The sequence below is a fragment of the Trifolium pratense genome, linkage group LG4 (assembly GCF_020283565.1).
Source record: "Trifolium pratense cultivar HEN17-A07 linkage group LG4, ARS_RC_1.1, whole genome shotgun sequence".
Lineage (NCBI taxonomy): Eukaryota > Viridiplantae > Streptophyta > Magnoliopsida > Fabales > Fabaceae > Trifolium > Trifolium pratense.
This window is the reverse complement of record NC_060062.1, coordinates 13835386-13861498: the sequence shown is the minus strand read 5'-3', so window position 1 is coordinate 13861498 and position 26113 is coordinate 13835386. Positions and strand designations below refer to the sequence as shown.

The 26113-nt window shown below is 31.1% G+C and overlaps 2 protein-coding genes across 3 annotated transcripts; both read left to right on the top strand.

Annotated features, from left to right (window-relative positions):
- The first annotated feature begins 16717 nt into the window (after positions 1 to 16717).
- On the top strand, positions 16718 to 18519 carry LOC123920312 (membrane metalloprotease ARASP, chloroplastic). Its single transcript, XM_045972583.1, has one exon. It carries the CDS (start codon positions 16840 to 16842, stop codon positions 18181 to 18183), a length of 1344 nt encoding a protein of 447 aa, XP_045828539.1. The 5' UTR covers positions 16718 to 16839; the 3' UTR covers positions 18184 to 18519.
- Positions 18520 to 23596: 5077 nt separating this feature from the next.
- Positions 23597 to 25436, top strand: LOC123920311. 2 transcript variants are annotated; one of them, XM_045972581.1, is made up of 2 exons: positions 23597 to 23738; positions 24955 to 25436. In XM_045972581.1, exon 2 carries the CDS (start codon positions 24974 to 24976, stop codon positions 25265 to 25267), a length of 294 nt encoding a protein of 97 aa, XP_045828537.1. In that variant the 5' UTR covers positions 23597 to 23738; positions 24955 to 24973; the 3' UTR covers positions 25268 to 25436. The 2 variants fall into 2 exon arrangements, with proteins under 2 accessions (XP_045828537.1, XP_045828538.1); XM_045972582.1 differs by having other exon boundaries at positions 23618 to 23735; positions 24949 to 25436.
- Positions 25437 to 26113: the final 677 nt, after the last annotated feature.

Genomic DNA, 26113 nt, shown 5'->3' with positions numbered 1-26113 from the left:
AACTACTACAACTACATAAGATTATTTGATTTTCTTCGTCTCATATATAATTGTCTTTATGAGGGGGAGATATAAATATGTTCTGCACTCTTTTTACCTTAACCATGGTTTTGTCCCACTAGGTTTTTCCTGGTAAGGTTTTTAATGAGGCAGTTCACACACAAAGGATGATGTTCTCTTTTTCCTTCACTAGGATTTTTTCCCAATGGGTTTTCTCTAGTAAGGTTTTAACGAGGCATATCCTCAATGGACATCCAAGGGGGAGTGTTATGAATAATTTGGTGGATGTCCATTAAGCATTGACTCATTCCACTGGCCCATTATATTGTCCTATAAATAGGACTTGTATTGTCATGTAAACACACACCTTGATGAGAATAATACAATCTCCATTCTTTCTCTCTTCTCTTCTTCTCTCCTCTATACTTATATATTATTACCATTACTTATATTTCATAACAATTAGAACTAAATGAATGGCCTGATTATATATTTAAAGGCCAATCGTCTATAAAAGAGAAGGTTCCATCGGAACAATTATTTATTGCTATTTCAGGATACTTGGTCTCTTTTTTCCAATAAAAAAGTGTGGGGATAAATGACAAAAAGATATTGGAACATAACTTTAGAAGAGGTGCTGAAAGCTGGAGTTCATTTTGGCCATCGTACTAGGAAATGGAATCCTCGAATGGCACCTTAGAAAGTTGATTTTTATAGATATATATAATAATAATATAAATGTTGAAAATAATAATAATATAAATGATATATCAATACAAACAATAGATAATTTCTAATTTTTTTTCTCCAAAAAACAAGCCAACTATTTTCAAATAAAAACAATCATTCTCTTTTAAGTATACATGTATTATGATGAAATATATAATTTTTTTATGATTAATTTTATGCAAGTATTAGTTTAAAGTAACACGTGATACACGTAGAATATTATTTACGGTATACAATTTAATATTTTGTGATCAAATTTGTATTTTCTATTACTTAAATTTTTGTTAGAAATATAATTTTTTTAGCGGCCCCCCTAATTTAATTTCCTGGTTCCGCCACTGCACAGTGATACTTAATTAAGATGAGTTTACTAGTTTTTCTTTAAAGAGAATAATAATTACTAGTGCATGATTAATTATTGGATCTCCATCCTACAACAAGGTGTATATTCCGTGAGTAATAGATAAAAAATTTGATAGATTCAATGTTGTTTTTGTTTTCACCACCAATCCGGTCTCTTAAATTTTTTAATTTGATTTGGGTTAGTTCTAACATCAAATGGTTTCAATCTCCACTCAATTACAGTTGTGAAGATCGAAATGTGGTTCTTCCTAATAAGTCTAATGTAAATTACCACTAAACCAACTATTACATAAATCAAAAATTGAATAGGTAGTTAATGGAGTCCGAAGCTGAAAAGGATTTTCTTGGATGATCTACAATTAATTAATCATAAATTAAAACTCAATTACGCAATTTGTCAAACTTGATGAAAGGGATTGTTACTTACCTTTCTAGAACATTAGGTTTTCTGTGTATAAAGTTAGCGTTAGTATAACTAGAACATCGACCCGTGCGGTGCACGGGTCTGATTAGCTGTAAGTTATATAATGATTAAATAAGATATGATAATTCCAATAATGTAAGATATATGAAAAAAGTCGAGTAACATTAAACGATAGTTCAACAATTATTTTGGAAAAATATTCATACAAAGAAAATTATGTTATATTGCGGAAGACTTCCTTATAGACCACATTCGAAGTCTTAGTCGTATCTTCACCGTCGTCATCGATGATCAATATTTTTAATCCTTTTCTAGAAGTAACTCTTGAAATTGCAACATACAACTGACCATGTGAAAACACTGGCGACGGAAGATATATCCCAACATGCTTTAAAGGTTGTCCCTGACTCTTATTAATAGTCATTGCAAAAGAAATCATTATAGGGAAATTGTCTCCGTTGAAATTTAAAAGGAATTCTCACGTCAGATGGTGTCAGAGAAAATCTAGGTATGAAAACCTGATCACCAATATTACTTCATGAAATCATTTTTCCTTCAAGAGCACGTTTTCCCAATCTCATAATAATAAGTCTTGTTCCATTGCATAATCCTAATTTTTGATTCAAATTCCTTAATAGCATAACTGGAGCTACAACTTTAAGTCTCAACTTGTGTGAGTGGAGTATCATAACTCAAATATGTTTTTTCTTCACCATGAATTAAATTCAACATATAATCATTTATTGTGTCGACTATTGAATTTTTAGGAGCTAGTATAACTCTATTTTGGAAATACGTTATATCGTTCATGTCTTGTAAAAGTTGGGGATAGGTGCCTTCAACGATAGAAGCAAGAGGATCACATGAATTTGGAATCAATAAATCTGATGGAATGTCAAGTTCTAAATCATCGTCGTTGTCATCTTCAATTTCTCCATCGTCAACACCCAAAACTCATTCAAAAAACAATCTTCTTTGTTCAACGTCTGCACTCGAAGCACCACTGAGAAGCCTCATGTTTTTACTCAATGTTAAAACTTCACAAAAATTCCAAAGAACCGAAGAATTAATAGTAGCATAAACAACTTCTGGCCTTGTACCTTTGAGTATTACTGGTAGAATTTGTCTAAAATCTCCGCCAAAAGCAACAACTTTTCCACCGAAGGGAACGCGTTTATTTTTTTCATCAACAGACTTGAGAATATATTTTAAAGTTCGATCAACAGCTTCGAAACAGTGTTTGTGCATCATTGGTGCTTCATCCCATATAATGAGCTTTGCTTTTTGTATTAATAGCGCCAAAGGGCTTTTAGGAACTATGGTACATGTTGAAAACTCGTCAACATTTAGAGGAATACAAAACCTTGAATGTGTTGTTCTACCGCCAGGTATAAGCAATGTAGCGATCCCACTTGAGGCAACTGTTAAAACTATCTTACCTTTTGAGCGTAATGCGGCTGACATGGCCCTCTAGATAAATGTCCTCTCTGTACCGCCATAACCATAAAGAAAAAACACACCCGGTTTGTTTTCGTTAAGTCTTGTCATGATTGTGTCGTATACTTTACGTTGCTCTGAAGTCATAGTTGACATCAATCTAATATGTTCATCAGCTAATGATTTTCTGTTATAATTCAATTCGTCGTGTATTAAACTATTTTGTATAACAGGAACTAACAATGTGCGTGCTCTAGGCATTAGAGGATATTTTTTTAAACTCTTCTCACAACTACGTAACATCATCTTAATATCTGCTAGTGCATATTGTATTAATTGATAATCGGTTAATATTAAATCTGGAATGTTAAAATCAAAATAATGAATGTGATTAGTGACATGATTATGGTTGTGTTTGGTTGTATTACAAAAAAAGATTGATTTAGCAGAATTGAGTTTGATAATAACTTTCCAAATCACACGTGATAATAACTTTACAAATCTCACATGATAATTATTCTCTAAATTTATGATCCGGTAGAAAAAAAACATTGATCAGGAAAGACATAAAAATATTTCTTGATGAATAATATAGTTAACAATAATTTTGATATGATATACTTTTAAAATTGATGGTGCTTATCTATTATTGCACATAAATTTAATCACAATTGATATACTTGCCATAATGGTTGGAAATATTGTTTTGCACTGAAGGGTTGCGGGTTCGAATCCTAATCAAGACAAAATTGTATTATTTTTTAATAAAAATTGCAAGATAAAATGGAGGGAAAACATGGAAAACAAATTAGGGTTTAGGATTTGCTTGTGTATACAAGCTTATAATATAAAAGATGTCATGTCTTTCATACATCTAAATAAGCTCACTTAACCAATTGTTAGTTGGTTCAGTGGTAACTGATGCTGAACTTGGTAGGGAATGAAGACTGCAGTTCGATCTCCGCAACTGCGATCAGAGGGGGCAGAAACTACTTGATATATCAGAACTGACCTCCAAACCAGATTTAACTAGTGGTGAAAAGAAGAAAAAAAAAACTCACTCAACATATCCTTAGTTTTAATGATAAATTAGGTAATCCAAGTGCGGATTAGTTAGTCATTTCAACCGGAATTCTTTTGATGTAATAGTTTTGGAGATTTCTCTTAAAAAGTTTAAAAATCTCCTATTTGATGACATATTCGAAACTTATATCACGAAAAAATATTAGTGTAGTTTCATAATTTTGTTCTTTTGAGGATTTACTCTATTTTGTTCAACAAGAGAGTAAAAAGATAACATGAGGTTTGTACCAAAAAAAAAATAATAACATGAGGAGGTAAATATGATGTTGTCTGTGACGAAACGGTAAAAGGTACTCCTCCGATCCTTTTTAAAAGGAATATTTTGGGGAAAAATTGGTCTTGTTATAAGAAATTTTGACCAATATTGAAATGTTTTAAATGTTTAATTTCACTTATGCCCTTATTTAGTATGAGAGAATATTAAAAATAAATAAGTTAGTTGAATTAAGAGTAATTAACTATGTACATGCGTATATGTATGAGAATGATAGAAATAATTGTTTCATGGGTCCCACTATTTGAGTAGAATGAATTATGAATATCTTGTGACAAGGGCATTTATCTGCTATGGGTAGTGTAGGATAAGAACACGTTTGGAGAGGGGTCATTTATCTACTGTAGACAATGCATCATGTGGACGAAGTGTCTTAGCTTGGATAATGGAGAGCATTATTGGGCTTAGTACGTGAATGGGTTGCTAGCTTTGTGAGCCTTAATCCACTCCGAAATAGTTTCCCCCGAGTCCTTGCTGTGAAAGGATTTGAATCTTTAGTAGGTCAGAATGAAGAGGACGAACAATGTCGTGTTTAGAAGACGGGAAGAATAGTGTTTCCGTCTCCAGTATCGTTCTCTTTAAGATTAACAGACAAGAATCCCATAGGCCGGAGCAAGGATGACACCAAATCCTATGAGGACGTGTCTGGGATGCTCCGCTCGTCTTAGTGCCACGTTGTGTCGTGGGTACATAAAACAAAACAAAAAGAAACCCACAATTAATTGTTAGGTAATTGATTTATTTGTTGAGAGAGATATATATGCTAAATAGAAAGAGAAGATTACATGTTTGATAATAATAAAAAATTGTTGAGATATCTATGCCAAAATAAATTATCATTTAAAAAATATAACAATTAATGCAAAAATTGAAAATAAACGTGGAGTCGACATGTGGCATAAAAATACCTTACTATATATATATATATATATATATATATATATATATATATATATATATATGAGCCAGGATCCGTTGACACCAACTAGTTTAACACCAAATGTTACATCTCAATAACGTTTTAACCAATATAAATTTTATAAAATTTATCGTTGGATTAAAAGTTTATATATTAATATAGATCATTTACGTAAAATTTCAAATAAATCCAAAATCATTTGATATGTTATTGAGATACATCTAAATTAACGGTTTTTTGTGTGTTTTAAATGTCGTTAATCTTGATGTGTCTCATCAATAGCATATTAAATGATTTTGGATTTGTCTGAAATTTTACACAAATAATATATATGATGTAAACTTTCAATTCAACGGTGTATTTTATATAATTTATATGGGTTAAAACGTTATTGAGAGATGTAACATTTAATGTCAAACTAATTAGTGTCAACGGATCCAAACTCTCTCTCTCTATACACTATTGATTGATTAGAGCTAGGTATATGGGCTAAGGTTCGTAGACTGACCCGTTTAACCCGTAGTCCACACGAACTTAAGACCAATTTTTTTGTCCTTTTATATTTTGGTATATGTGGATTGGACCATTAAAACCGTGAGTTATATAGAATCTTTGGGTTAGCCTGTTACCCACCCGTTTATTTATATTTTTATAGTTAATTTTACATTTTATCACTTATAATTTTGCTGATGTCCAATACTAAATCATTCTAAAAAAATGTCTACACCTTAATATAAAAAGACTTGTAGCACTCCAATAGAGATACATTTTTTTAACAAGACTATTAATGAAGTTCTTAGTAAGTATCATTTGTATTTTTTTTTATGAATTTGAGGTGTGTAGGAAGAATGACGATAAGAACGAGAAGTGTTTGATTTTTTTTTTTAATTAAGTATCATTAGTTTTTTTTTTTTTAACTCATATGGTTGGTTGCATAGAGAATATAGATAGATAAACACACAAAAATATGCCACAAACTATTTTCTTAACTCATGAGTCATGTTGTTGGTGATGGATTTAGAATGGATGATCATGGCTCGATCCCGCAACTGTGATTGGAAGGGGGTCGAACCACTTGATGTCAAAAATGACCTAAATTAATTTAGGCGGTTCAGTGGACTAGATACCGGTAAAAAATAAATAAATAAGATTACATTTTTCTATGGTCTCTCATGTAAAAAATTCAATTTTATCCTCTCTTTTTTATAAAAGATTAACAAAATAGAAATTCAGTAAAAAAACAATAAATGTGGAGAGAAATTCTGGTCATTGTTGTGGCCGGTGACTTCGTAGAAAATGGGTAGTCAACAGTGCACACACGTACGGACATAACCACAAACTAAACCAGTCGGTTGGTTAACCATTTATATATACATACCCTTTCTTCACTTCTTCACAAACACCACCAATTCAAAAACCATGAAGAAAAATTGATATATAGTACTTTGCCAAATTATGATGTTCTCTATTTGCTTTCTCTCAAGAAATATAGGGGCAAGATGTGAAGATGGAGAGAAGTGTGAAACTATAATATGAAGGGCATGAATTAACCTAGGTATTGGCGCGCCTCAATTTAAATACATGGTTAGTGTCTGATTTTTAACCATGTAGTTTGATTGAGCCGCGTCAATATCTCGCTCATCTTGATTTCACTTCTTTCCATCTTCATGTACCCCTCACAATCTCAATTCCTGGTATGTATATGGCTTCATATTATTCAAAAATTATTATATATTTGTTCAACTTTCATTTCATGTTCCTTTTTCTTTCCTCTCCCAAAATTTTCTTCACATATATCTCTTCCCTTTTCCCTTTATAGCTTTGGTCGTTTTTTTCCTTAATGCATAGAATAATCTTTCTTCTCCATTGGTTTTGATTTCTTCATACTCATAAACCAATTACTTTTGTGCATATATAAATTTATATTTTGTTCATTAAAATTATAGTAGTAATTACTAATTAGTGTAATTATATTAAGAAAAATATATTCACTATTATAAGAATGAAATTAGGACATTAGAGTCTTGTGTTAGGTATAGGATGCATAAATATCGATCATCACAAAATCTCCGGTGTGGTTGCTTTTCTTGTTACCACCAAACTTATCTATATACTATTTCCATCTCAAAAATATTAAAAGAAATAATTATAGTATCTCTAAAATCCCTAAAATAATAATACTAGTAATCTTAAGAACCCCACAACATCTATCGTAAAGATTTTTTTTATTTTTATTTTTAATGGAATATCACCAAGAATATTTCAAACCGGTGTATTCTGTACATTGGTATATATATAGTTGAAGAATTATATGATGAAAATGCACATTAACGTCAGTAGGAGTAGGTGAAATATTGGCGTATCAGGTCGGCCATCAAACCTTGCACTAACCATTATTCTATTCATTATCTATTGTATAAAATAGAAACAAATTAAAAAAATTAAATTAATCACTCATCATTCGCTTTATTAAAATTAAATAGAGTGTGTGAAAAAATTGTAAAAACAATTAATCATCATTTTGACTTATTAAAATTTAGAAGTTCACTCATCATTCGCTTTGAGAATAAAGGGAAAAAAAATCCTTATAATGAGAGTTCTTTGCCTTTTAAAACAAAACCGTTTTTTTGGATAGAAATATTGTAGTTATTGTACCACCAAGATATGAAGTTAATTAAGCATATTATGCTAGCTATATCAAGAAAAATAACAAAATATGAAGCTAATTAACCATATTATGCTCAGTACTACCAAAAAAATTAAGCAGATTATGCTAGCTATAATATAAGCGATTGTGAATTTTAGTGTTATTTGTGTGTTAATTTTAGTGTTAATTGTATTTCGTTTATAGACAAAAATAAATAAGGCCGTTGAAAATTTTGAGAATATTAGATATACCTGCCACAATTTGTTAGTTCATCAATCAAATATAATTCTCACCTTACAATCCAATTTTGTAGAGTTGAGTTATGACCAACATCCAGTTCTAAAATAGTATCAGAGCTTCATCCACCATTCGCTAGGCCGCCTGCTATTGCAACGACTTCTTTGCGGGTAAGTGAAGAACATGAGAATTTAATATCTGAGTTGTACATACAAAAACAAAGCATTTGATATCTAACCAATTGAAAAATGACAAATAAAAAATCACATTTTTAAATGTAAATATTTCCATTTTCTGAAATTTTAATTGTTTTGCTAATATTGCATGCATTGTTGATCAAATAGCTAGCTGGTGAGTCCTTGATCTTAATTGAATATTAATGCCCTCCATATCCATGAGTTGTACTAGTGTCAATTAATAAATATATTCACCTAGATCTATAAATATTAATGTCCTTGTCCATGAGTTGTATCAATTAATAAGTATGCACTATGCAGGACATAGAACAATAAATTTTCTGTATATTGTGGTGGTGGGTTTGTACTTTGTACTACTACTGAAAGATACTCATGATATGATGATGGTTAAGAGCTAGAAGAATATAATTGAGAATAATTTTAGGGAACGGTTAAGAAAGGGGCATAGGTAAAAATTAACTAATGAAGGGAATTCGAGCTATTAAGAAAGCTAACTAACACATTTAATCAAATAATTAGACTCAAATAGTTAATAAATTTCTTTTAGAACCAATGATTTAACAGAAACAAAGTAGTTTTAAAAAAATTGGCGCAGATTTGAAAGAGTGTCAATTTTTTTTCAAATGAGGCTTAGGAAGCCACATTTTATACACTTTTTGTTTTTACACACATTTTATACACTTCTACAAAAACATGTACTACATATGTAAGAGTCCTTTCTATTTAATATTTTTGCAAAGGTAAAATATTTTAGGGTAAAATATGTTTTCAGTACCTATTTTTATATTGAGTTTTGGTTTTCGTCTCTATATTTTAAAATCACTTTTTTTAGTCCTCAATTAATTTTCAGTTTTTGTTTTAGTCTCAAATGTTAAGTCAACTAACAGTTGACTAACGGAAGTCCATGTGGCATCGACATGTTGCATTCCATTGACATGTGGCATCCTACGTGGACTGCCACGTCATTTTGTATTTCTTTATAAAAAAAAAAAAATTAAATTAAACTATTTAAAATAGAAAGGGATTAGGGTTCTCTTCCATTGCTCTCTCACTCGACAAGTCCTTATCTTAAAATTATAACCATAACAAGTCCTTATCTTATAAATAAAAAGATAAGAGTGAAAATATTGATTAAATAGTTTCATTTTTAATTTTTTTAAAAAATACAAAATGACATGGCAGTCCACGTAGGATGACACATGTCAATGGAATCCAACGTGTCGACACCACATGGACTTCCGTTAGTCAACTGTTAGTTGACTTAACATTTGAGACTAAAACCAAAACTAGAAATTAACTGAGGACTAAAAAGAGTGATTTTATAGTATAGGAACGAAAACCAAAACTCAATATAAAAATAGGAACTGAAAATATATTTTACCCAACATTTTAAGACTCTACATCTATACAAATGAGAGTAGCTGAAAATCATGAAAGGTAAAACATAAGAAGACAACTAAGTATGCACATAGATCATATGACGATGGATGAACATGTTATTGTGCATGACATATAACATGGAATCATTATGACCATGTTGGTGCACAATGTCATGGTTCTATACTAGTCCTATGATGGCATATTTAGATGCTTCAATTTTAGCTATGAATGTATCTCAACACATGGGAGTGGGACGTCCAATAATAGCCTCAATTTTAAATGGTACTGTAATTTGAGAGAAATAAATAAAACAAAAACTCATAAATTTGGACATCCCTATTCTCTACTCTACCTCTTTAAACTTTTTCAACATGTCATTTACTCCTATGTTTTTTCTCGGATAGAAAGAGTGATGTGATTGATATGAATAGTTGGTTATGAGATTTTCATTCTCTCTTAAGATGTAAACATATGAGTGTGGATAATCAACTTATAATTTATGAGAGACTTTTTTCTCTCGATATATTTTTAATATATTTGGAGCCTACAACCATAAGATATTTCATCCGTCCCTAATTATAAGCACTCTTTTAAACATAAAATTTGTCCTTAAATATAAGTCTCTTTTCAATTCCTTAGATGCATTTATTATTACTTTTACAAACATATATAACTCTATTTTGTATCGGAATCCGTAAAGTCAACTACAAATACATCTTTTCACCAAAAAAATTTAGTAATTGTAACATCTAAAAAGTACACATTAATTACACTACCAACTTTTTTTAATACTCCCTCCGGTCCTTATTATAAGGAACACTTTGAAAAAATCACACAGACCAATGAAGCACATTTAACATAGTTATTTTCATTTAATACTCTTATAAATTTTAATTTATTCCATGTATACCCTTATTTAATTACTCTTTATTCAACTAACTTACTTATTTTTAAATTCTCTCTCATAATAAATAAGGGCATAAGTGAAATTGAACATTTAAAACATTTGAAAATTGGTCAAAGTTTCTTATAAAAATGACCAAATTTTTTGCCCTAAGTGTTCCTTATAAAAAGGACCGGAGGGAGTATGTGTGAAAAACACCAAGTTGTGCTTATAATAAGGGACGGAAGGAGTATATGACTAGCTCGCCCACTGTAGAAGCCGCCGAACCAAAAAGGAGTTATATGATACACTCAAGAACGATCTCCATTTTAATAAGAAAACTCAATTTAAGACATTAAAATAAGAGTTTAAAGATTATGCATCGTTAGTGTAAATTAATTTTACACTGACGATGATTAGTATATACTTTAATTTTTCGATAGGTATATAGCTTCATATGGACTATCCTCTACTATTAATGCATGCGCAATATCCATACAACTACGTATAATCTATTTAATTTCATCATAAGACTTACCTTAACGCTGGTGTATTATTTATTCCATCTAATCCTATTAATTAAAATGGATGGTATCAATCAACCTTGTCCAAAATAACGGGGTTAAGATTATCATAATCGAGTTTTTACGTTAACTCATTTAGTTTACGTAAAATCGAAATGTAAATTTGATTTGTAAACTCGTAGAGTTTACTTCATATTAAAATTATATATATATAACTTATTTAATTTTTAACTTAATCTGAAATTAATAATTTTATTTTTAATCTAAAAATTTAAGTGTTATGAATATTAATTAAAGAAAATATTAAAAAATTATATATATTATTAATTTTAAATTCAAAAATTAATTATTATTTTTTTGGTTATCATGATATTGGTTCGAAGTTTTCATCACTGTATGCGATGACTAATCTCCATCGAGAAACCTGTGAGGCACATAAGGTGAGTTCTCCCCTCCCAATCGAATTTTCTCCATACGCGTGAGCCAGAAACGAACCCCTGACCATATGTTTAAGTGTACCAAGACTCTTACCACTTGGATCAATTCATTGTTGGTTTCAAAAATCAATTTTAAATATTAGATAATTCGCACACCCAATAGATTTTCTCTCATTCTTATGATCGAATTAAATATGACTATATCATGCATTTCAATAACAAATATTGTAAATATTGTTGGTATTAGTTGAAAATATACATGTTGAAATTTTTTGATTTTCCCATTAAATGACACCAACAACTATATACCCACAATATATCTTCTCTTTTACTAACCCACGATATATCTCGTAAAGAATAATATCACTTTTTTCCTTTCTATGTCTTAAATATGACTTTTTAAATCACGCATGTCATGATCTAAAGTGATTGAAATATAAAGTGACTGTATTGTAAATTTTAACCCTGTTATTTTATTTTTACAAACCCTTATTACATTTATGCATCTACTATTTATTAAATAACGTATTATATTTGAATAATTTTTTAAAATTTTGTAATAATATATTATTTTATCAAAATCTAATTATTTATATGTTTACAAATCCCAATTAGTCGATGAATGTCTAACTTGTCCATCGAATACGAAAAGTTTTGCATTTATATTACAAGGAATCATCTTGAATTCAATAACCGATGAATGTAAAGAATTTTATGGGAATGAATCTTTGACTTTGTATACTCCCTCCGATATTATTTATAAGCAAAAGTAATGTAACCTCAACTATAACCAAAAGTTACTTATTAAATGCTACTTTATTAAATGTAGCCTCAATTATAATGTTACTTTATTAAATGAACTTATAACTTATGAGATACTTTTTTTCTCGTTAATTTTTTTATATTTTTGGAGCCTACAACCTTTGCTTGGGTTGCCTTATCCCAAAAATGGCTCTATCTCTATCTTCACTTCTCATAAATACTGATTTGAACATCGAAATGTTTGCAAGTACAACTTTTCTCCATCGGTGCAACCATAAGGCAGATTATCACCGCCAGCTATATGTCGATAACTAAAATGATCACATATTTTGTACCGAAGCCAAAAACCAAAATTCTATTCATGGTAGGAGTTACATGACTTCACAAGTTAATTAATACTTTGACAATTAATGACGTGAGAGGAGCATCATTGACTGGTCATACATGCAATGAAACCATCTTCTAAGTTTCTGTAGTAGATGTTTTCTCTTGAGTCAAGGTCTCCATCATAATATATAGAGTTATATCTTAAATTTTGTTGTTACTCATAACAAATCATAATCAGGTGGCCGGCACTATATGAAATGACGAAATCATAGATACGTTTGGATTTGAACAAAGGAAAATGTTTGCTAACACAACAACATACATCAGATATAACTCGAACTTTTTGAAAGTAAACACATTGAAACCCCAATATGAATAGAAATGACGTAGCGGATTTCTAGTTGTACATAACATAGAGCTTATATAAGATAGAAGAATCGTCCTAAATCTCAAAAAATAAATTTAATATTTACACTTGGATTAATTTTTTTAGGGTCTGTTAAGTCTAACAAAAAAAATTTCAAAATCTTTAATTTTGCATGTGGCTTCTTATTCTCTCTCAGCGTACATGTCATTGTTGGCGTTGATTGTCAAGTTTCACATCGTCGATTTATTAAAAAAATAAGGAGGTTATAAAATTAGCTATTTGAGAAGTCTCACATCGCTTGGAGTAGTGAAGCAATGGAGAAACCAAGACTATATATTGAACATAAATTCTTTGTTTTTAGATGCACCAGTCAGTGACACTTTTAGCTTATATCTGACTTTTTGTTTTTCTCTTGTACTATTTTATTAGAGTGTTGTGAGATGTAGTTAAATATTTGTTTTGGAGAGTGTGTGCGTACTGGGGGGGTGTGGGAAGGTTGATTGTAGTCTATGTGTTGTAACAATTTTCACATAGCGATATTCTCTGGTTGTCGGTTTTGACAACGACTGTGGCTTTTTCTCCAATTTTGGAGTTTCCACCTTATATTATTGTGTTGTTGATTGTGTTTTTTTTATTTTCTCTATGCTTGTTTTTCCCAATAACTAGCATCATAGCTTTTTGGTTTGATTTTGGGAGGGAGTCTCGCTGTGAAGTTTAGGCTAGAGAAAATTGATGGAAGAATCATGTTTGGCTTGGGGATAAAAGACCGGATAAAAAAAAAAGTGGGCAAAATTTAGGATACAAAAAAATATAGATTTGATTAGTTGAAACTTGTAAATTAACATAAAATCTTATTTATTTGCGTAAGTCCAAAAATAAGTCAATTCAAACAAACTCATAATAGCTTTGATCAATCAAATTAAATAAGCAGATCCAGTTTAGTGAAGTGATTTTGTTCAAGTCATGATTAACCTTGTCCTTTAGCCTTTTAGGGACTCTAACTTAATTAATACCTCTACTTAGACCTTATAGCAACCTTTTTAAGACTACTTATGTGTTTGAAAATTTTATTCAAACTATTGAATGTGTTGAAAAATAGGTGGATAAATTGGGTTGAAAAATTTTCAACATGTTGAAACAACAAATGGTGGGGGAGGGAGTGGGTCTCCTTCCTCCACTTGGCAATATATTATTGGTTGCTGTGATTTTTAGATTTTTATCGTATCCTTATCATTTGAGGTCAATTATTTCGTAGTAAATTAATTTTTTTCACCAAAATTAATCATTATTTTGTCTATAAATAAAGAATTGGTTCATTTGATTTGGACACAAAAAAAAAAAAAACGAATTTTTTCTTCTAATTTTTCTATTTAGCCTTCAATAAACTATTGTTTGTAACTGTAAACATCTTTTTAGTGAAATAGATCTCAACGATAACTCTTTTAACACCCAAAATTCTACTAATTACCTCTATATCTCGTCTTTATTACTTGCAAGAAAAAAATTAATTAAGAATATAAAATAAATAAAAAATTCAAATAAATTATTAAATTAGCAAAAAAAAATTAATTATTTAACTATTAATTATTTTAATTTAATTTCAATCGATAATTGTTACTCCCACCGTACCACAAAATATATCGTTTTGACACTTTTACACATATTAAGAAAGATAATTAATGTTGTATGGAAAAGAGAGATTATGAGTTGATTTACAAAATTGTCCTTCATTTATGGTATGGAAAAAATAAATTGAAGAATTAAAAGAAGAGAGAGTAATAAATAGTTAAGAGTATAATAGGAAAAATAGCATAAATGTTTCAGTGGTAATATAAAGCAACATATATTGTGGTACAATTTTTTTTCCAAAGTGACATATATTGTGGTACGGAGGGAGTATTAATATATAATCACAAAAACAAAAAAAATAGTGGTGGGGTAGGGTGTTGAATTTTATTAAACAAAACCATTGTAGTGAGTAAAAGTTAAATGTGTGCTGAATTATTAGATGGAAGAGAGAGAAGATTATGTGGTGTGTAAAAAAATGAAAAAGTGAGTGTTGAATTTTGAAACCATTGTACATAGTCTAAGGTATAACCTTACAATTAAATAGACAGGGCTAGAGCTGTCAAAATGGGCTAGCCCGAATGGGCCGGCCGCCAAGCCCGATTTTTTCCCGGTCTTGGGCCTTGAAAATTCTAACCCGAATTGTTTTCGGGTTTTTTAGCCCATTTTGAATCTTAAACCAAAATCAGTCACAGAGTAACACATCTCACATAATTAGAACCGTCGAAGGTGTTGGCGATAGCTTGTATGATCAAACGATTCATATAAGCTTATGACACATTCAATTTCATTTTGATGATTTTCATGAAGTATTAATTTTGGGTTCAAACGATTCATACAAGTTAGGGCACATTCAATTTCTTCAAACTCATTCAAAACATACCTAATTACCAATTTATGAAACCAAATGATGAACTGAATTGGGAACAACACATGAAAAATTTAACGATAACCAAATTTAACAATAACCTATTGAGAAACTTAACCTGATTTTGAAGGTTGAATCAATCTGAATATTGAAATTGACGTTGAGAGATTAAAGTTTGAATAACGAGATTTAGGGATTGAAGCTTGAATACCTTGAATTTGAATGTTGAACGAAGCTTGAGTGAGAATAACAAGATTGAATCTGCAGATTTTAGGGATTGAAGCTTGAACGAAGCTTGAGTGAGAATGAGAGAATCAATGCAAATAATCAGAGGAAATGAATTTCATATTTTAGAAGCTTCAACGAAAGAACGAGAGAATGAATTTCTGAAATAAGAGGGAATGAGTGAAATTTGTCGCGCGTATTCAGACTTCACGACGGTTTCTCCTAAACAGCTGCAAAGTCTTCTTAGTTGACATAGCGGCGACTGTTGGACTGAACCGTCGCTACTGTTCAGTCGCTATCTAGCATATTTTTTTGTAGTGGTATGGGAGATGAAATTGGACCAGGATTGACTGTAGTTGAGAGAAAAAAAACACAGTTACACACCATTTTTAATTTAGGCCGTTTTTAATTTAAGTCGTTAGATCTTTATGGAACGGTTTAGAGTATAACTTTATGATTGTAAAAAAAAAGTATAACTTTGTGAAATTATGTCTTGTGACATAAACTCATCCAATGATTAAAAACTACATGGATAATAACAATACCAAATGAAAAATTCTCTTTTAACATTTTAATATGCTCTAAGGTTTCTCTACATGCTTCAGCTTAGAGCATATTGAGGGGATTAAAGAAAAAGATAATTTCTTTTGCCAATCACTCTAGTCATTCTCTCGTGCACCCTACAATTTTATCAAAATAATCATGTTCGCTACTTAGGTAGTGGATATCCCCAAAGACACCGTACCAAAAAAATTTATGACGGCCGTTACTTAAGTAACGGGTGGCATTTACAAAATTTCTAAAAAAAAAAACATTTTTATAACGTCCGCTACTCGCTATTTAAGTAGCGGAAAGATAGAAATGAAAATGCACATGCGTGGAAAGTAGATGGCGAAAAATCTCCCAAAAAAATCACTCACTAAATTGCTGAAGAGGCCCATAGTTTTTTTTTTAGAATACTCTGAGGCCCATAGGCTTTGTTTTCTACCCAAAATAGAAATGGATTGTCAAAAGTGACAAACAAAAAAACTTGTGGAAAATAAGAGGAAGACATGTCTCTCACTTCTCCTCCACAATTCCAAAACAAAGAAAAAAATCAATTAAGAGAAAATAAAACAAAATGAATTATCCATTCAACTTTCTATGTTGTCTAAAACATCTCAAACCACCATCTCATTTTCTCAGAAACCATGGTCATATACCTCTCTCCTTCTCCACCTTCACATTCAACTTCCATAATCAGATTATCCAATTCAAAGAGACCCATTTCAGACTCTTCAATAAAGCTCAAAACCCATTTCTCAAAATCACTTCTTTCTCCTTCATTCACTTCCTCAAACGTGAAATTCACCACCAAGAAACACTTTTTACATGATAACAAAAAAAGGGTTGATTTTAGAACATGTGCTATTGGTGGATTTGATTATGGTAGCTTTGAAGGTCCTCAGTCTGTTCTTGAAGCTGCTGCTGTGTTAACAGCTATCATTGTTGTTCATGAAAGTGGTCATTTTCTTGCTGCTTCTCTTCAAGGGATTCATGTGAGTAAATTTGCTGTTGGATTTGGTCCAATTTTAGCTAAGTTTAATTCAAAAAATGTTGAATATTCAATTAGAGCTTTTCCACTTGGTGGATTTGTAGGGTTCCCTGATAATGATCCAGATAGTGATATTCCTGTTGATGATGTAAATTTGCTTAAGAATAGACCAATATTAGATAGAATCATTGTTGTTTCAGCTGGTGTTATTGCAAATGTAATTTTTGCATTAGTTATTATATTTGTTCAAATCCTTGCTGTTGGTTTACCTGTTCAAGAAATTTTTCCTGGTGTGAATGTACCCGAGGTTCGACCTTTTTCGGCCGCTTCTCGTGATGGATTGCTTTCGGGGGATGTGATTCTTGAAGTTAATGGAAATCAGTTTCTTAAACCTGGTCCGAATTCGGTTTCTGAAGTTGTTGATGTCATTAAGAGTAATCCCAAGAAATATGTTTTGCTTAAGGTTAAGAGAGGGGGAGAGGACTTTGAAATTAGGGTTACCCCGGATGAGAATTTCGATGGAACTGGTAAAATTGGAGTTCAGTTAGCTCCGAATATTAAGTTGTCTAAGGTTAGGCCGAAAAATGTAGTGGAAGCTGTGACCTTTACTGCAAAAGAGTTTTGGGGTTTATCGTCGAATGTTTTCGATGGGTTAAAGCAGACATTTTTAAACTTTTCTCAGTCAGCTAGTAAGGTTTCAGGTCCGGTTGCGATTATTGCTGTTGGTGCAGAAGTTGCGCGGTCAAACATCGATGGTCTTTACCAATTCGCAGCCATACTCAATATTAACCTTGCAATTATAAACCTTCTTCCTTTACCGGCTTTGGATGGGGGAACATTGGCTTTGATTCTCGTTGAGGCTGCTAGGGGCGGAAGAAAGCTACCTCTTGAAGTGGAGCAACGGATCATGTCATCGGGAATTATGCTTGTTTTGATTCTTGGGTTATATCTTATTGTTCGCGATACTCTTAACCTTGATTTTTTCAAGGAAATATTGTAATTGATATGAAGTCTGATTAGCAATGGGATTTGAATTATATTTCATGATTCTCACCTGCAATGCTGTTGCACCTGGTTGGTAGCCGATGAAGTTATCCAGGGAGGAGACAAAGATCATTGTAAATGATTGAGGCAAGTTTCTTCCTCTAGGGATGTTATGTGAGAAGCAACTCGATCTCTCTTTGTTACTAATTCATTAATCAGATCGGGATCGAATTTGTGGTCCTCTAATATCAATTTACAAGTTACAAATACTAGTTTCTATTTTGTTTTTTTGCGCATAAAACGTGTAGAAAAACTAGTTTCATTTGTGAATTTAAATATATTCTCCTCTATACTTTTAGTGTCATTCCTTTAAGATATGGTTCTACATCGATTTTCTGTACTATTTGATCTTGATTCCCTCCATGTGTCTTGAAATATCACTGACTTGTTTGTGTTTCGGAAAAAACATTATGAATTCCTTCTATAGTTCTTGATCTGTAGAAAACTTGTTTGAATGTTGAAACAAACTGTTGATATGGAAAAGAAAGGAGTGTCAAACTCAAAAAGTTGATAAATAATTTTCCCTTCCAAAGAGGAAGTGAAAGTGAAATATAAGAATTGAAGCTAACTAGCTAAGATTAGCATTTGCGTGTAGAGAAGTGCTATGGACAAAAAAAAAATTTACATTGAGATACCTGGTAACAGGCTGTTCTGGTTTACATTGAGATACACACCCTTCATTAAATTTTAAAAAAAGAAAATCACACCTTCATCATCATCACCGAACCAATCTTGTTAACTTTCATCCCCAAAATTTCCCATTTTCATTTCAATAAATAGACACTTAATTTTATTTTTTATGATGATTGTTTCCCAGATTCAATTTAGTTCAATACAAAGATTTCCGACCGCCACCACTTTGAAGCTGTTGCACCGGAAAGACCGTCCTTCTCACCGTCGCTTTTGCTGGCATCGGCTGTGACTTCTATCTCATTGTTGCTCGAATCGAATCAGTCCCCATGTGATGAAACAAAAAACAGTTATTACCGCCAGAGGAGAGAAGCCTCGATGCCATTGTCGTTGATGTACCCTCGATCTATTCCAATTTGAGTGTTGTTTAAGGTTTCTTCACAAGGACTAAGAAAACTAACGAATGATTTATTTTATTGTTGACGTTGAGTGAAATAATTATATTGAATTATTTTAGTCTTTAAATGAGGAGTTAAATTTGGGTATATGAAAGCATATACTGTGGGATTCTTTCTGTTATCTTTCATTTTCAATTTCTGCAGAACTTTAGTAGAACATAGAGAGATAGTTGTGGAAAGGAGAACAAGATGAAGAAGTTAAATCCAAATAATAATAAAAAATAAAAAATAAATAGTCACTCAACTAAGCCGGTTTCCAGTTAAGTGAATAACAGAAGTGGGTGATGTGGCAAATTAGTATTGGAGTGTGTTTAAGGAGTGTGTTAGAGAGTATGATGATAGCATTTTTCATATGATTAACTATGATGTGTCGTTTGGATGCAATTCCTCTCCACGTTATTATTTTTTAAAAAGCGCAAGATGATACAACGAGAACAAAGAGAATGGGGGCTGGCCACAACTTTTTCAACTAGGAGTCTAGGAGAATGTAAAATTAGGAAGACCTAACCTATTGTGAGCATATTCTTCACTAAGATCTAAAGGGAGCTCACTCCTCCAATTTGTGGATTGAATTCCTAAACCTGCGTTTGCCAAGAGCAAGCAATTGTACCAATGAAATTCACGATTATAGTCGAGAGCAAGCAACTATTCGAACAATTTCTTAGTTGTCAAGGCACCGAGGTAGGAGTTTTAAAAGCACTACCTTTGAATATATGTCTCCAGCCAGAGATTTCTTCAACCTTTTGGAACCAATGTCAGTTATTTTCATGGCCCCCATAAGCTCAACATGAAAGTTAGTGCTCAAACCTAGTTTTTCATCAAAACAACCTAAACAATATGCTCTATAGATACTTCTATTGTTGAACCTTGCTTGATTTTTTAAGTACCAAATAGCACTGACAATATTTACCAAAGCATGAGTTGATTTGATGGGGTGAAGGCTTTGGGACCTTAGAATGAGCTCCTCTCAAGGTTTTAAGTTTGAATCTTCTCAGTGTCATTTTTTTTTTGTGTTTGGTCCATGCTACAAAACAAAATTATAGTTTCAATTGACCCCTACTAGTGGACCGTGGAATTGGTATTCCTTGAATTAGTCAATCTTTTAACCGAATATCGGGTTTTAAAAAAACATATTTACCAAGGGACCCTTTGTCACATATCTCAATTCTCAACTATTGAAACTTAATTGATAGTTGTGTTGATGGTGGATGAGAATTAGGACCAGATGTTTAATGCATAAGAACAATCAAGAAATAAGTGAGAGATGGATTCATCATGCTTGTTACATAAGCTACATATCAAAAAAATAAGTGAGATGGAATCATATCATGCATTAGCCTCCAAACTAAGAGAGATTTAGAGGAGGTATAGTATCGGCACATTCTTTTGGCCTATGCTATGTTTTGACTTATGGGAGCTTGGATAGAGGTTGACAACTGATCCTGCTGCTGCTCATAGGGAAATATAACTTGTGAAACAAGATATCTCAGATTTAAGCCACTAGTTTTGGTCTAGTGGTGAGGGGTTTGGGTAGTATATAATAGGTCCTGGGTTCGATTCCCAGCTCACTGTAAACCCAAAAAAAAAATCTCAGATTAGATTTGGATAGACAAGATCAAAAATTGATGGAATTTCCAGCAAGAATCACTAATAAAATCTCTGACTTTACACAATCAAATCTCAACGATTTAATGATTCTTACACTTAAAGTCCGTTTGATGCATAGAGATAAAATAGAATAAGAAGTTAGATAAAGATATGATATGATATTATTAGAATTGACACTTATCCTATTATATATGGTAGTAGATCTCTATAATTCTGCCATAAAGGAAATCGGTGCCAATGGCCTCAAAGTGATTCAACATTAACGATTGATGTTGTCGACTACACCTTGCAGCTTCAACAATTTGAAAAACATTAAACACATTCCGAGTATTACAATAAAATTTGTTTATTATTAATATGTTTGTTTTTACTAACCAAAGGCAATGCCCCCTGTTGATTTCGATGATAGTCTCCTCTACATTATTTAACTTCATGTATGACAATGAGAAAACTTGTTCTGCATGGAACAAATAAAAGTGGAATCGAGATAAAGCAGGTGCGATTTTGCATAAGGTATGAGTCGAAGAAGGGGAAAGGATTCCCTCGAGTGTACTTTACACTGGATTTTCTCCAGTTTTAATTATCACCATTAGATTGTCCTTTATCTTCTTTTTATATTTTTTTTTATAAAAAATTGGAAGGCCATGATATCACATGAGACACTTTTCACGGCAGAAAGCCCACTCCCGTCGAAGAAGGGTCTTCTCGTGGAATAGAAAAGTACGCTCGCGGGAGTTTGCTACCAATTTCGAATCAGATTAAACCGGCGGTGAAAAAGACTTTACTTACTTCAAACTCGAAAAAAAAAAAAAAAACTTCGCTTACCTCGCTCAAGGTCGGATTCTGAATAGTGGAATCCGAGCACATGTGCAAGATGCTCTATGAGTCGGACCTCCATTGGGGCTTCAAAAAATATTATATAGTACTAAGTACTCTCTCCGTCCCAAATTATAAGGAAAAAAATGCCATTTTTTTTGTCCCAAATTATAAGAGAAAAAATCATTTTCAAGAATTTTTTTTTCTTATTTTCATAAAATTAAATGCAAATTGTATTTAATTTCTTCTTTCTCTCATTTTCTCAATAAACAACAACCAATAAAAATTGTTTTTACTTCTTCCTATGCAACTTATTCCAAGAAAAACCCACAAAAACATACTTCAAATTGTCATGTTTTACTTTTTCTTAATGAGTATGATTTTTTTATTTTCCCTTATAATTTGGGACGAAGGGAGTAGATATATAAGGAAAAAAAGACTTAAGATATGTTTGATCTGTAAAACTGAAATTGTCCGGTACTAATTAAGTAGATATACAAGAAAAAAAAGACATAAGAATTTCTATTTTTGTCATGTCCTTTCCCCCCAGCTTATCTAGTATCAAGAACAGTTTAAAAATCAAACACAGTATAACTGAAATTGTTTTATCCAGCACCTTATTTTTTAGCAGATCAAGCGCACACTTGATATTTTCTAATTTGTTTATATTAAAAAAAACATTTTGAAAGACTCGGTGAATTATTCTTTTTAACCTTTTACGTTTATTATTATTATTATTATTATTATTATTATTATTATTATTATTATTATTATTATTATTAAATAGTCTGTATTTAATATAGTCGGGTTCAACCCAGAAAATAGCATTGAAATAAGGTTTAACAAACAAAAAAAATATCCCCTTCGTCCCAAATTATAAGGAAAAAAAAACTTATATTAAGAAAAATCAAAACATAATAATTTGAAATATGTCTTTACCAAAAAATAAAAATAATTTGAAATACTCCCTCCGTTTCAAAATATAAGCAAAAAAGAGTTAAAGAAACTTGATATATTTGGTTAAAGATTTGGACCAAATGCATTCACTTTGTTAACCACTTTTTGCTTATATTTTGGGACGGAGGAAGTATGTTTCTTTGTATTTTCCTTGTTGCATGCGAAGATGTAAAATCAATTTTTATTGGTTATGGAAAAATAAGAGAGTAAAATAAATAAAATTTGGATTTAATTTCATGAAAATAAGAAAAAAAATCTTGAAAATGATAAATGTTTATCTTTTTACCTTATAATTTGAGACAAAAAAAAGTAAATTGTTTCCCTTATAATTTGGGACGGAGGAGTATTTAAATAGGATAAAGTAGTTTGTAAAAAAAAGTAAGTTATTTAATGAATTAAAAATGAATTATTTCTTATAAAAAGTACCGAAAAAGTATCAAATAGAGTATTATATTTTAGGAAAATGCTAACAAGCGCCCCCAAGACAATCTTTAAGCATCTTTTTTTTTTATAGAATTCAGCGAGTTAAGCATCTTAAATAGTAAGTTTTTGTAATTTTTTTTTTATAAAAATGTGTGAAGCCAACATATTGAAAATCAAAATATTTCACTTTTGAATACAATGCTTAAAGAGTGCTCCCGACACTTATATTTTATTGTTTTGAGAAAATTAATGACTCTATTCTATTTTTATTTAAAGTTACGAAGTTTCTATTTTTTTTTTTAATAAAATCCTAAATGTAGTAAAAGTGATTAAATATATACTCCTCCCTGACACAATTATAAAATCTATTTTAAGTTAATTGAAAAAATAATGTATCTTGTTAATAATATAGATTGAATATATTTTTTTCATTTAAAAAGTTTTTTTTTTTATAATTATGATCGGAGTATATATAAAACGTTGACATAGTAAAAGTGAAAAATCGGTTATAAAGTAACGTATTGCGAACTTTACTTCATTGAGTCATCACTATTCAACTACGAATCCCCATCCATCCTCTCTGCTCAATTTCTCAAATCAACCTCTCCTCCTCCTCAAGGTACTCTCTCTGTTCTTAATCTCATATATCTGCAATCTGTTTATTTAGGGCTGTTTTTGCTTCATCTATGGGGAAAATTAATAAACCTTTTTCGTTGCTTTTAATTCATTCAGAGATCTCACCAAATCAATTCAAATTTCATTATGAGATCTCATCAATCCTGATTTTAGCTGTGTTTTGTTTTTTTTTTTTTTTTTTTCAATTTTTTGGTATTATTATATATTTTATTGAATTGAATAGAATATTCAGATTGTTGAACTGTCATATTCAACACCAAACTTTGTAACTGTTTATTCGGTTTTATTGACTGCTTGCGGCTACACGCCTTTTTCTCTATTTTTAATTTCCCAAAAAAAATAAAAAATAAAAATTTCTCATCAGACTTTACTTATCTCGCGATTGAACTCTCGATTATCAAGAGCCCTGGTTTCTAGGTTAATACCAAATTATTATTTTTTTTCTCTCTTTATGTTTGTAGATTAATATTTTCTTAATTCACTGGTATAATTTGTTTTTATTATTATCTGTGCATATAAAATCATGGTTTAAATTGCGGTTGCGGTGATGGTTATGCTGCAAACCTTAATATTGTAGCAAAATGCAGACCAATGTCCCACATTGAGAAGATAAGAAGCTCAATGTGGTATTTAAACAATGAGATTCTCTCACTTTAAGGACTAGTCTTTTTGACTTAGGCTATCCTGATGAACTTAAGTCATAATAACAGTTGATGCGATTGGTGTTGCTATGTTGTTGTAGAAATCTCTAAAATAGTTACATTATAGCTGTAATTCCAGTTTTCTGGCCATAATTTAGAATAATGCTAATGTGTGTATAATATTTTATTAGTCTTATGAGTTGGGCTCTCCTCACGAGATTAGGTCATAATAGCGGCTGATTCGATTGTAATTGCAGTTGATCTCTAAAATCTTTATATAGCGGATTACAGCTGCTGACTGTAACAAGTGTGTATTATTTATGATTAGTCTTTTCGATTGCGCTATCCTCATGAGCGTAAGTGATAACAGTGGTTGATGCAGTCACAATTGTAGCTGTGACTTTTGATGTTGTTGCAGACTTCCAATGATCTCTAAATCTTTTATATTTCGGCTCCAACCAGAGTTTCTAACTGCAATTTAGAACAATATGTATAATATTTGATATCTGGTATCTGATTTGTGATTACATTTAATAAAGTTTTGAAAATTTTCTGAAGGTTATTGAAGAAAGAAAACATGGCCAGCAAGGCACCAAGTTGGTCTGATCAATGGGGAACAGGTGGGCTTGGTAGTGACGAGTACGACAATGAGGCGGTGAACAAGAGCAGTAAGAGCAGTGGAAGTGGCAAGAAGATGACAGATGCAAAGCTTATGGCAACAGCTAGTATGGACAAAGCGAAATCAGCTGCAATTGTTGGTGCTGATAAAGCTAAGACAGCTGCTGTAGTAGGTGCTCAGAAAGTGAAGAGTGGAACTTCTGCTGGACTCAAATGGATCAAGAATCAGTACCAGAAAAAGACTTCTAAGTAAAAAAAGAAAATAAAGGAAAGAAAAATCACTGATTTGGTTGGACTTTGGACAGTATTTCATTTCATGTCTTTGTTAAATACACCATTGAATTGATGCTCCATTATAGTGATTGGTTATTATGATTTGGATTTTTAATTTGGAGTACAGCAGTTCATAATAGCTTATTATACTTTCTTGTTTTTTCTATTTTTCAACTGTTTATAGGAAAAATGTGGATTGTTATAACTTTGTTAGCTTATTATACTTTCTATCTTTATGGTTTAGGGGGTGTGATTATAGGTGATGTTTGATCTGATAAACCAATTAATTTGGATTGAATCAGAGCCAGTTTATTAAGTTTTTTTTGGTGATAAACTCACTCTTTAAAAACAAAATAATCACATTCTTAAGTTTTTATCTTTTTGTTAGAGGGAGAAAAAAAAAGAATTTGAAGAAGAAAAGAAAATCAAGAGTGAGTTTCATAGCAAAGTCATTTTTAATTAAATTTTAAAATAAGCAAAGTCGTTTTTATAGATTTGTTTAGAATTTCAAGAAAAAATGCAACTTTGATTACCTATTATTCCATACATTATTGACATGGTGAAATTTATATTCTATTGCTTAGGAAGCAAATGGGTCTTTAGTATATATTCCCTTGTGTCCTTAATATAAGAAAGAGAGAGTTCATTTTTTAGATACATTAAAAAATGTATCTAATAAGTGAACTTTTAATGAATCTTAAAATGAAATGAAGTCTTTCTTATAATGTATCTTCAGTCCTTAATATAAGAAAGAAAAGATGTATCGAATAAGTGAACTTTTAATAAATCTAAAAATGAAATGAACTCTTTCTTATCATGTATATTC